The following is a 13,723-nucleotide window of genomic DNA, read 5'->3' as shown; positions in this document are numbered from 1 at the left end:
CGGTCAGTTACTGTCAAAGGGCTGGCAAAGTTTTAATAAGGTATGAATAATTTCATAGATCTATTTTAGTTCACCAACACCAACGTTAGTCACAACTCCCAAAACCCGGTGAGTTTTGCGTCTTACCAGTTTTGAAATGAACGGCCGGTGCGTAAATAATATTTGCATCGCTGGTCATGGACTTGGAATCCATAGTTCGAATAAACAACAACAGATCCCCGTAGCCGTTGGGCAAATTCCCAATGGTAATGTCCTCCGGACTTTGGGAGGTCGCGGTGCCAAGTAGCACTCTGGTATTTGCCTCGTATACTTGCAGCAAGAAAGTGGCGGATGCGTCCCGTTTATTCGGGGCCACTTTGCAGTACACTTTAATAAAGTACCGGGTCTGGTGAGTTATTGTGCAATTTTCGGGGGGAGACGGCTTATTTGGTCTCCTCACTAATTAAAAACACAACAGCATTAAAATACAATCAAAATTGTATGTGTAATGTTGATTTTTTTTGGTACAGCAGTTTGAAAGTGTGCAGCTTAAATGTCAGGACTCATCATTTTCTACTCAAAAATATTATTGTATGCCGCCAATTAATACACATTCGAATCAATAATACGCAATCTAAAATATGATGAAAAATAAAGTCAATAAAAAATAATGTTTAACGGCAGCCTGTGACAGTTATATGAAAATGTTAAAATTACCCAAAACCAAATATATTACTCTCGTGTATAATAAACGGTTTCGATTAAATATTTGACTAATAAATAACTACTGAATGGCTGTCATTTGCATTGCATAGTAAATCACGGATCTATCATATGTTTAAGGCGTGTTTAATCTGATATGAATAAACAAAAGTACGCCGTTTTAGGACTTCATTAAACACTATTGATCGTTATTTTGGATTCTATTTTCATTGGACATGAACATTTAAAAGTTAAACGTTTATTTGTGTGTAAACTTTCCGGCGAATATTTTTTGTCACAATGCAAACATGTTTGCAAACTATGAACATTTTTTATTACTGATTGATATTTAAAAGCACTAAAACGGATGGATATTTTAAAACATCCCAGTCCCATAAAAAATAACAATAAATGGAAAAAAACCACCCGAAACAGAATCAAAATTCTATTTTAAAAAATACTAAATAAATAAATAAAGTGAGTGCAAAAAAATTAGGCAAATCTGTATATAAATTAGCAAAAAACATTTTTAATACCAATGTTTTAGTTCTATTGGTCAAACGGCATACTTTTTTTTCTCACTGTCTAATCCAGTTTTAAAGAATTGAAGACATGATTCGTTTACTTCTTATTATGGGGTAAAATGCGTCGAGTCGTGTTTTATATATTTTATGTTTGATTTGTTTAATAGAATGGAGTTGAACGTGACTTTGGTTGAGATCTGTTGGTTTTCTCTCCGTTTATTATGAATTTTAAACAGTATTGACAATTTATAAATTTTTCTAGCTCTACAAAGACGAAAAAATATTAGTCCTGCTTCAGAATACCTCTATTGAATTTAAAGGAAATGCGAAACCTTGCAGGATTAAATCAATTGAAGTCAAACATTTTGAGTAACTGCTTTGTACCCCTGCATTTATAATGAACATCAACAAAATTTCAAATACCAGTATTGATAAATTATACCATTGTACGGAGCAGAAGATTACGTTCCGAAAGTTATAATAAGAAGCTTAAAATTCAGAAACATCATATAAATAAAGTAATGGGCAAACGCCAACCAACAGCATGATAAATTGTCGGGGTGAAGATATTCCATCTGCACAGCCTATTTTGCTTAAACATGTCTAAATACAGTCAAGCCCCGTTGCGACTCCCAATCGGCGTCAGCCGCACAATAAAGTCGAACGGCACGACAAGAAATTACTATCAAACAGACGCCGTGTTTGCCTACCTGTGTGTTTTTCGGCGGATTTTAGAGTGAAGGCGCTCAGGTGGGAGACGCCGCTCCTGCCCTTCTTGTTAGCGGCGTAGAGGCCCACATCGAAACCCAATCCGGATTCCAGGCCTCCAACGGTGAAAATGGGATTTCTAGACGTGACGTTGCTCACCAATTTACGTGTCTGCGAATCGTACACTTCCATAATGAATTCTTGCTGGAGACCGCCGTCAAAGCCCTCCATGCATTCCACGTGCAACGATTCCGCCGTCTGATTTACAATCGTGCAATTTGTGAGCGGGTCCGGTTTCCCTGGAACACAATTATTTTATATCTTTTTTTTTACACCCTCGTCATCAAATTGCCTGTGTTATCGGCGGTTTAATATTCGTTTGTTTTCGTTTATTGACGTTTTCTGCTGTTCCGCAAAGTCGGCGGGCGATTCGTTAAAAATTAGAATACAAATTGAACAATCAACTCGGACGGAAAATCAAGTTTTTTATATAAAAACAATATGACAATTTAAATGTGGACGAAATTTTACATTTTACATGTCCTATCGACAATCGTCACATTTTATTTTTTCTGTTTTTGTATTATTGAATTAAAACCTACATAATAACCATTATTAAATCCTTTGAAATTTAAAATAATTCTATTAATTAACATTTTTATAATAATACAAATTTTTTACAATTATATAAAATATAACAATGCATTATTTGAATTAAAATTAAAATATTAGTATTAAATGAAGTAATTAATTTATAATGTAATTATTTGAGTCCATATCACATTGACAAGCCCTGATTAATTGTCCTTATCTGACAGTGCTATAAATTTCCACAATAATAAAAAAGAAATGGTTTATTTTCTTTTGTTTTCATATTTTTCGGATATTTACATATAGAATGAAAAGAGTTGTTGATTAATAAATTTAAATTTATTATGGCTGAAGGCTAGAATTGAAATGGCATATTGACTAAATAGTTAATTGTGGATTATCTAATAAACATGTCAGCAGACACTATAGTAATGTAATAAACAAAACATCAAATGATAAAGTTTACACATTTAAACTTGCGTCAAATGGTTAGTGATTAAACTAAATAAACTTAATAGCCCTCTTGAAACTAACCAATCCAACTCCTAACGTTTCAATTAAGTGAGGCTACTACTTAGTACATAATAAACATAAAATGATTTACTATTTATTTGTATTTTAGTATATTATTTTTTCTCTCATTGACACGAAATGTTTATTATCCACATAAATTGTTATATTTGCAGATTTTCACAAAATATAATGCATTTATGTACGTTGCAGCATTAAAAACTCTTTTTAAATAAAATGTATTGGAAATGTTGACCTAATCTATAATTATAATTAATTAATGTTTACAGTATTTTATGGTATATAAATTTATATTGTTTTGTTTGATAAATGTAACAAAATAAAACTGCATATTAATCAACTTTGAACAAACATTTTATTATAGCAGGTAGACAAAATGCTGGATGCATAAAACCTATTGATTATTTTCGTGCATTGTTCTTACGAATAAATTTTGACCCGACAACTAGATAGACATGTCATCTACAAGTTAATTAATTGAACTTTTAATGAGAGTAAAAGAATGAAATGCATTCATATTTTACGATATAATCCTCCCTATTGATTCGTTTCCCGACGCATGAATGTTCGTGCACCCACGTAATAGTGCGCCATTAGAAAAACACATGTCCCTTTCAAGTCCTTTAAAAAGATAAACAAGACGTTAATAAAATATAAGGCCGGCCATTAAAGTGTATCGACTTTTGTCGTTAAAGTGACGGTTTCCATGCATTCCACGAACCGAGACCTGTTTGGCCAATTGTGCATTTTCACCGGGGCCCGTACATTTCGCCCAGAGATGTACAAAAGGAAATTATGTGATTTACCCTCATTACTGACGGTTCATTTCCGTCGATTATTTCGTTTTGTCGGACGGAATAAAAAACAAATTAAATGGAAACAGTCGCCCCCCCCGAAACGGTTCGATTGGCGGATCAAAGCAGATATGATCTCAGACTAATGCTAACGTGACGATTTATGGGGGTTTTGGTTGTTCCCATTTATTTTTGACTCTTGCAGTGCCAATCAAAAATGAGATTTACACAACTGTCACAATTTTAATACCTCGCATGTCCAACAAAACAAAATGGATAAGACTTTTTAAATTAAATTTGTGACGTACCTGCGGGATTGATGTAGAACACACACGGCTCCCTTTGCATGCCGATTTCGTTCTTGCCCCAGCAGAGCAGCGTTCCGTAATCGTATTCGGTCATCGGTTTGTACGAGACGGTGCTGCGTGCCTTCTCGGTGAAGATCTGGCTCTGGGGAATGTCCAGCGTGCCCGCGGAATTGTTGAATTTCCAGATGAACTGGACGTCGGTCGGGTTGGCCTCCAGTTCGCAGAGGATGCGTGCCGTTTCCTGTCTGGCCACGCCGAACACCTTCGGCTGTCCCGGTCTACATACTGGGGTAACTAGAAATGGAAATGGACTTAGTTGATCGAGTAAAACTGTGTCCGATTAAATATTCGGTCAATGGAAACAAAATTGTTAGGTTCGATTTCGACGAATGAATGGCTTATTGTTGGTGTTATTGAGAACTTTGTTAACAAATTTTATCACGACAATAAATAAAATATTTACGTGACTTGTTCATATGTTAATCTATTATACAACGAGTTGCGTGTCCCGTTGATATAATTATTTGTTTCCAATTTTAATAAAAGCGAATGTGCTTTTTGTAAATGTTATCTCAATAATTTTTAATCAAAATCAATTGGGTAGTTATGGAACAATATTGAATATCGTAGCTTTACTCGTTTTAATGATTTAATAAAATTTAATATTTTTTATTGATTTATTGCATTCGACGTTTTACATTAATTAAGTATATTTTTAATGTTGATTTAACTCCAACTTTCCAAGATCATTTAGTTTCAGGCTTTTAATAAACCTCCAGGATGTGATAAAAATTAAACATGTTTATGACTCTGAAAAAAAAAAACTTTGCAACAGCAATAGTACGAAATAAAAATTAATTTCTGCAAACAACATAAATATAACATAATATCAATAAAACGATTAGGAAACTTTACACACAATCATGGTTTTATTGTCGTGTGTAGACAAGAAAATAATTGACACATCTCAAAGTTCGTTTTGAGTGTGTGTGTGTGTGTTCTAAGGGAAACGAGTCGAAAGTTGGGGCATAAATCAACAAATAAAATAGAAGTTTGTGGTGTGTCTTGCGTATGGAATTGTTGCGGAAACTGGTAGTTCCACATGCAACCACCGAGGGCTTACCCCATTTCAAATAGTCACCCTGCAACTCCCAAATCCTACTGACAAACATTAAACGGACCATTTTATAGGGTAGTCGTGGAATAATTTTGTTCAATGCATCCACCAAAATTTCAAATATATGTATCTTATATGTATGGTATTCGTCCCAATTTCATTGGTTCACATACGAAACTAAATTGATGAAATAAATTATTTACTTACTTACTACATAATTTGAATATCATTATAAACGCATTTGGATAAGATATATCTGAATTAACCGATAAGTATTTTTAGTTCATTCACACTTTTTATTGTGGGGACGACATGAAAAATCGTTTGCATGCACAACAGAAAAGATTAATAGTGCTCACACATTATACTTGTATAAGAAATATACGGTATTCACTAGGGCACAACTAATAGATGATATTTATATTCATATTCGATACCATCCGTAAATGATTTTAAAAAACTAGATCCTTCATGTTATCAAGATATATTACATATTTGGAACGTTTCATAGTGGAATGTATTTTAGAAAGAGGGGACGTCTGATGTTGTTTCCTTGGCGCTAAGAAAAATACACGTCTATTAAATGCACATTATTTATTAGGAATGAAAAAAAAAAAAAACATTTTGAAGGCATTAAATCGATCAAGCAACCCTAAAAACCCACACAAGGGAAACTTATTAATGTTAGACTTTATTTATAATTTAATAGAACTAATTATAAAATAAAAATAGCAAACACTAAGGATGAATAATATTTAGTTTAATATCAATAATACTAAATGATAAATGCAGCATATCTTTTATTTATATTTTAAACCTGAAGGAGTTTAAATTACAGTAAAAACCAAATTCAGATATTGATTCAAGAATACGGATAAATACAACTGTAGAAGTTTAAATGTCGTTAAACCCTGAACACAAGGAAATAGAATTACTTTATTAAAATTTATTAATACATATTATTGTGGATAATTTGAATTATTTCAAAATACTTCATCAATGGCATATTGCAACAAATATGTTATTAAAATTAAAAGTTTTAATAAGCAATGTAATCGGCATCAACCAATTTTAAACCATTAATAAAACTAATATCACATCATCAATTCCTTCGGAAATTAATAAAATAAATTCTCTGTTAATTGTGAAATAAAATTAATATACTGACAGTGGAGATACAAATATTCAAATAATATTACTGAGTAAAATAAAACATATTGAAAATACTTTTAAATCTATTCAATCCAGAAAATTAAAATTTTCACAGTGTATATAAAATAATAACATTATAAGTAATACCATATTAAATAATAGTGGTGTGTATTTCCTTAAAACTGTAATATTATTAATATATAATAATAATATAAGAAAAGTAACATACTTATTTCATTTTTGTTATTTTTTAAAAGTATTAGTGTATATTATTTTCCAAATTCTAACTAAAAACTAAATAGAAATAGTAGGTACTGATTCAAGAACAAGGATAATATCAGTAACCGTAAAAGTAAAGTTTAAATGTCCTTCGAATCGAATTATTAAGATGAAAAGGGCCTTTTAACAAGTCCCCCAACTAATTACGGGGCGGGCGGTTCGTTAGGGCAGATCCGCCGTGACATATTGATTGTAAGCCGGCTGACTACTTACATTTGACGTCTAGCTGAACAGGATTACTTTCGCCATCGCCCTCCTGATTGTGTCCGACACATGTGTAGTGTCCTGATCGTGCCCTCGTAATGGACTGCAAAACCAAACTTTGGTTGCTCACGATCGTATTCGTCTGGGCGTTGTTGTAAAGCTGTTTTCCCTGTAACAACGAAACCACAGTTCGAACACCATTCTCCACACATAAACACGCGAAACTTCTGATCCGATGATGATTAAAATTTTCTGTTAATTATGTCGATAATTGAATGAATACTCACATTATGCCTCCAACTAACTTTATAGACCCACGGATTCGATTTGATGTTGCATTCAAAATATACGTCGACTCCTTCCTTAATGGTGCTTCCATTTAGAGTACTTCCGAGTTCCAAATTAACAAGTGGGACATCTGTAAAAGAGACGGAATATTAATAGTCCGGATTCTGTGCATTTCGGACGAACTCTATGAAACTATGCAACATTTTGCAAATACAAAACAATATTTTAATTAACAAAGTCAAGATTTAATTACTGTATTCGAGAACTTCATTCGATAAATGTGGAAGTTCACACCGAACAGTCTATCGAAAGACATTTTCGCCCCATTCAAATTTACGTGGTTGCTGCGTAACATTCCTCAACAATCAACTATCATATCTGATAAATATTCAACTAGGAGATAATTTAAATGGCGAATCTAGGCCAGAGACGAGACAGGAAGCGGGTGTAATTGCAATTGGCGAAACGGATAAGTTGGGTAAGTGATATAACTAAATGGTTTTCGCATAATGGATTCCACATTATCACCACAAACTGACCACTTGATCTGTTTGTGAAGCTTTTCAGTGCAAACGACGGCAAGTAGGTGTAACAAAATCACAGGTAATTTAGACAACGCGAAAATATGTGTCTCTATGGGTTGGTGAGGATTAATGTCAACCCCATGGTTCACCTAAACACTGTTTAATAATTAACACAACGCAGCCTGCGCGTTTGATATTGATTTAAATGAATTTACCATCCCAGTCTTCTTGAACGAAATCAGACTCCGGGTTGCACGTATCGATAAAACTTGGTGCATAATTCTGAGCTGAAACAAATTCGCGTTGTGTTTTAACAACTATGCGGTCACACAATCCGGTGTATGGATAGTTGGTATTACGCCCTATTAGAGATTCCTTTTACAATTACCATTTCTCTGTACGTTCTGAAAGTGCAACTTATTACACTTGGGGATACATCCATTAGGAAGGCAATTTCACCTCTTTCAGCGAATTCATGTAACATTATAATTTAATTAAAACTTTACGTGCACAAAAGTCGTTCGGTAAAAAAATCTCCTTTTTGTTACGTTTTAAGTTAACACAGCAGAACAAAATGTTCAGAATATTAACCGACCTATAATAAAAAAGTCATAATCAGGAATCTCATTATCTCGTATTATCTTTATCTATTAATGGATGGATAAAATTATAATATGATACGAAAATAGCTCCAAGCGGAAACGATTTAAACTCTTATTTGTAATTAATTTAACCGCATATGAAGCTGCGCGTATGTAAATATCCAGAGGTAACGTTCCGGGTTTTGTTAATTTTTTTATATAGTAAAATGCTTATAAATACACCACAAAACGTAGGCTTTAAAAATTATCTTGGAATTACCGTTACAATAACGTGTGAAATAAAGTGATTTTAATTTAGGTGGGTTTATTTTGTTTGACATTATTGCATGAAACGGATATTAATATTGAAAATTTAATTAAATAGAATATTTCCATTGGATTCTAAAATAAACAGTAATTCCACTTAAAACTCGGATCACTCACTACAAATTTATTACCTTTTGTTGTGTATTTTATAACTTTAATAAAATAGCGTTGGCGCCTTTATGTATTTTGTTCATACCATATGATATCATAAATGATATACAAACACTAATATAATAATGGGTAGCGGAATGTGTGTTTTATAGAAACATTTTTTTTCTGTTATGTTTTAATCGATGATATGGAATAAATTTGTCGAACATTTAGACGTGAATGCCCTTTTTTTCTTTTGTATAATTTTAAACATCGAACGTTAATGTTACCCTGCGCCATTTAGATATAAATTCTGTTTACAAAAAAATGTGAAAATCTAATTTGGCAGCTGATTAAACCATATCCACACAAGCGCACCACCATAAATAAAGTTAATATAAAATGACGCAAAATTTTCGTTGTTACATGTACTGATTAAAAAACTGCATGCACGAGAATGCATATTATATTTTTCAGCGATAAGCAGAATTTACGTTCGGAATATTAAAACAACCGGAATGAATTTTTTAATTAAAGAAGTGTAAGCCGCCGAAAAACGTCAACTGGACGGACGTATTATTATGTGTGTGTTCACCGATAAATTGTTAGTATATGAAAAACACTGTCGAAATGCTCTTTTATTGTGGCGTGTGAGCTCGACGCGCCGCACTTCGGCGGCATTAAATTTGCATAAACAAAATAGAACAAGTGTAAACGGGACGCCCGCTTTCAAATGCCGAATTTGGGACCGCCATCGGAATTTGCGCGGATGGCGGTCCTTTCGCCGTAAAAACTCGATTTTATTCCGGGTGTTTAAGTGAGTAAATGGCGTGAGCATGTCGTCCATATTCGAAACGGCTAAACGCACAATAGGTTATGAATAGTTTTGAGGAACGTTGCACCGACACACATTCCTCGTCGTTCAATTAATCAGTTTTAATAGTAATCAATCACAGCTCAAGTAAAAATTTTTAAAAACCGTGCCAGTAGGTTAGTTTAGTTGACCATTTAGTACTTGAGATCAAGAATCATACAAATGTTGCAAATTAATTTAAAATTTTTTAAGATATTATGAATTAGATCATTAGGATCTTCCTTTGACCTGTTGTTTATGGAGCTGAATCGTATATCTTTTTTTTTTTTTGTAAAACAGACATTTCTCAGGATGGATCCACTTTGTCGTGGTCCTGGGACTCCTGAGTACCATTTCACAAGCTAGTGGCGGTGGGAAGTTAACGGATCCAACCACAATCCCTCCCTAGGAACTCCGAACCTTCCTGATTGGTTTAGTTCTCCCCAACTCAGTCGACAGGACGTTTAGTACCTTTGCCTGCCTTTTGTCTTCTGAGTTCAGCTTTCCCAAATATGCCCTGCATATAGAGTACTGAACAAAATTAGAGCGACTATCTTAAATATTAAATAAAATATTTGAAAAGTAAATTATAAAACATTTATTTCTGCCTGCTACTTTATATCACTTAGTATCATTTATGTCTGACACATTTTTTACGTTCAGTAGGAGGGAAATTCAATTATTCAAAAATGTCTTAAAGAAGCCAGCTCAATCTCCTGATCTTAATCTAATAGGGAACTTGTTGAAGATTGTGAATAAGAAGATTAGAGGAAATTGCATCATAAATAAAGCAAAAAGAAAGTCGCTCTAATTTTGTCCGATACTGTCTTTCTTCTAGCCTTTTCTTCCCATATATGAATTTTTCCATATGACTTCGTTTCTCTGTAATTAATTGTTTCTTCTAATCGTTAATATTTTTTCTGTTTTAACCGAGATGACGTATAAGATGATGAAGTGCAGTTTTTTTAGCTGAACAAGATTTTTTGAGCTGGAACCATTATAAAAGTTTCCTGTCCAGATTACTTTATCTAATGTTGTAAAATATAAAACAGACAAAATTTGACTTGAGATGTAGGTGTCCATTAATGAACACAAACTGTGAATTACCACACGTAATACAGGAAGACAAATAGATCAATATTGCACGTCCACAAACGGGTAGGAACATATTTGTGTTTAAACCTTAACACCAGCAGGTACCTTATTGAGCTAAGCAACGAACAGGTTGGCAGGAAAGGGACTTCGAAAGCACTGAACAAAATACACCGTCATGCGCTTATTGTGAACAGAAGAAATAATCTCTGATAAATCCTTGCATAGTACGGGATGGATATTTTGAGTGAAATACTTACGGTATATATCAAGTTTCCATCCGTCCTCGATACCACTATCAGGAATTTGCTGTTGCTGTCCCCGACATGAAAGGTATTTACCGCCGTCTTCCACTGTGGGAACGAACGTAAGCACACTAGTGGTGGTGTTACGATCGGGACTGGTCTGAAATGAAAATGCACTCTTTTTAGTTCTTTTTTAATTTTCGCCGAGATGAAACTAACAAATGCCATAAAGGAACTTGTTTTCCACGACAGCTGAATAAAAACCCGCATTTAATGTTTTATTAAAAAGTAAACGGCTGCAGCTTTATGATAAATTTTCAATTTTAACGCAGTAAATGCACGACTTACAATTGTACATACTATTATTATTTTTATACGTTTTTAAATAAATAAATAAATTCCTAACGGGATATTAGGTTTTCCTAATATCGTGATTGACCGAATTTGACTGTTTTGGGTATTTCCAGACAATATAAACTCACCGAAGTGTCTGGAGTTTATTTTTTCTAAAACATCAATTGTCAAAAACTGCCTTTTGTTGTGTGTTTGACTGTTTTAGAGATCATAACAGAAATTATTAAATTGGAACTATTTAACAAAAGTGCGTAATAACTTTTTATTTTAATTTTCTGGTGACAAATACGTTGACATTGTACATTAACCTTGAAAAATGTCACATTTGAAAACAGAGCCTACTTTATCATTACCCAATGAACATCATCCCAAATAAGTTCTTTTTTGTCAACTTTAAAAGCGTCTTAGCCTTATTTTCTGGGGGGTCAAAATATAGCTTCTAGCTCTATTAAAGCTGGAATTTTTTATTAATATTTAATACAACGTGTATTTAAAATAGATAGTCAAAGTTTGGAAGGTTCAAAATAACACTTATTTCCAAATTTTCTCAGGAAGAAAATATGGCCCTCAAGTTTAAAGAATCGTTTTTTCTTATATTTCCGTGACCTCTGCTCCAATTGTGTATTATCCTAAAATGCACTACAATTAAAGGTAATAAACTTTTTCCATAATTATACAGTAGCGCAGATTGTGGGAGTTCCCATTTTCTTCGCTCTGTTTTCTATGCCACTGAATATTTTTAAAACTATTAATTATTGCATATTCCTTACACAATTATTGATTAATTTTGTTTGACACATATTTCAGTTTTAAAGTTTGAAGAAAGAGATTTTCATACAATACAAAATCATCAATCAATGATAATTAAAGAATAAGGAACACATAAATAATGTTCTTATTAACTTAATAAATATAAATTTTATTCATTTTTCTGAACTGAACTTCATATAAAAATATAAAAAAATCTACATATTAATTAAAATTGACTAGACTATTTGCGTGGCGATAATAAACGATTTAATTAAAAACTACAGGTATGGAATTAAATTAAATATTAGAATCCGTTTATGCAGTGATTTCGAAAATAGAGATGTTTGAAAGATGGCTTAACCTAATGATCGAGGAGTGCCAGACGAGTGTAATAAAACCTATTTAAAATTCTAATCAGGAAAATTAAATTTCCGCGCGAATAAAGAGGACGTTATTTCGGAAATGAGTGTCGCCCTTTTTGCAGTGTGCATGTAATCGTTACCGTAAAAAATGAACATTTTGACGTTGAAATGAAATATAGCGGTGAAGAAAAATTTGCCTCACATTATAATATAATAAGAATGTTATTCCGCGAAAATGCAAAAATGTGAAAATATGAATATATACTACGTAGACGTGATGTAGTTAAACTTCTTCCACCGCAGGCATTCTTTTTTCTGCACATCGCATTATGTTTTTCTGACATTGTTCTTATTTTGTTATATCTTTATCCTGAGTTGATGAAAATTTTAATATTACGACTTTTGTTGGGCTCCGGCGCTCCACTCGCGGAAAGGAACTCGCAAATTAAATAATCAAACTTTTCTTATTTTTAAGAGTAACTGCGTCGATTAACTTAATTCGGAATATCCCTCACGCAAATTGATGCGAATCGCTGCACGAAGTTTTATATCGGGGATAAATTTATGTTTAAAACAAGTTTATACCGCTTGCAATACCGCAAGATTCAATTGCGGAATCTCAATCCTTGTACTCGTACATATTTGTCTGGTTATTTATAGGTGTATCTTACCCCCGTGTTTTATTTCAACGTTGCGTAACCGTAATTTACGGCGGCAGTTATGCATAAAAGGATAAATGTACTTAAACTGTGCCATGTAAAATTTTAATAGATCCAAGCCATTTCTTGTTGCAACATAGAATTTTACGACCGACAGCTACTTTTTTTCCTTGCAACATTTATTCTTTGTAAAATGGATCATTAAAACATCGTGAATTTATTATGTAGGTATGTTTTCTATGGCTAATAAATAAGTTCTGGGTAATGTAGTTCATATATATTAGTTTTATTACGCGACTTTTAATTATAAGATTAATGGTAGACATAATAACACTCTATACGAGTACGCCGTTGTGTTTTAGACGTATGCATGGAATCATTAATTGAACTTGAATTGATTAGTCGATTAATAATTTATCTGAAATGGGTATTACAAGAATATTAAACGATCACTGGAATTACTTAATGTGGGATAAAGCAGTCCCTTCCCTTTCTTCTTTTTTGACAAATTTTTCGTAAATACAGGACGTTCAGAAATAGGAGTATCACCTTGAAGGGGCACAAGGCTTAGAAGCTGTTAAAACTGTACAATAAAAATGCCAATGTTCAATGGATAATGGTCAAGTAGGCTCTACTTTCAAATGAATGACTTTTAACATACCTGCGATTATTGATAACTGTTTAATAGTTATATTATTTATATATTATG

At 33.0% G+C, this 13,723-nt stretch overlaps 1 protein-coding gene across 2 annotated transcripts in view; it reads right to left on the bottom strand.

Annotated features, from left to right (window-relative positions):
- Window positions 1-13,723, bottom strand: part of LOC109597583 (titin) — a 219,145-nt gene that overhangs the window by 3,761 nt on the left and 201,661 nt on the right. The window contains exons 7-12 of one of the 2 annotated variants that reach the window (XM_049965919.1): window positions 10,905-11,049; window positions 7,177-7,307; window positions 6,899-7,058; window positions 4,138-4,431; window positions 1,916-2,212; window positions 127-438 (exon numbers count right to left, since the gene is read on the bottom strand). In XM_049965919.1, the coding sequence (XP_049821876.1) occupies window positions 127-438; window positions 1,916-2,212; window positions 4,138-4,431; window positions 6,899-7,058; window positions 7,177-7,307; window positions 10,905-11,049 (1,339 nt within the window). The remainder of the gene's footprint in view (window positions 1-126; window positions 439-1,915; window positions 2,213-4,137; window positions 4,432-6,898; window positions 7,059-7,176; window positions 7,308-10,904; window positions 11,050-13,723) is intronic. The other variant, XM_049965922.1, reaches the window with a different exon arrangement.

The sequence above is a fragment of the Aethina tumida genome, chromosome 1 (assembly GCF_024364675.1).
Source record: "Aethina tumida isolate Nest 87 chromosome 1, icAetTumi1.1, whole genome shotgun sequence".
Lineage (NCBI taxonomy): Eukaryota > Metazoa > Arthropoda > Insecta > Coleoptera > Nitidulidae > Aethina > Aethina tumida.
This window is presented reverse-complemented; position numbering and strand designations above follow the sequence as displayed.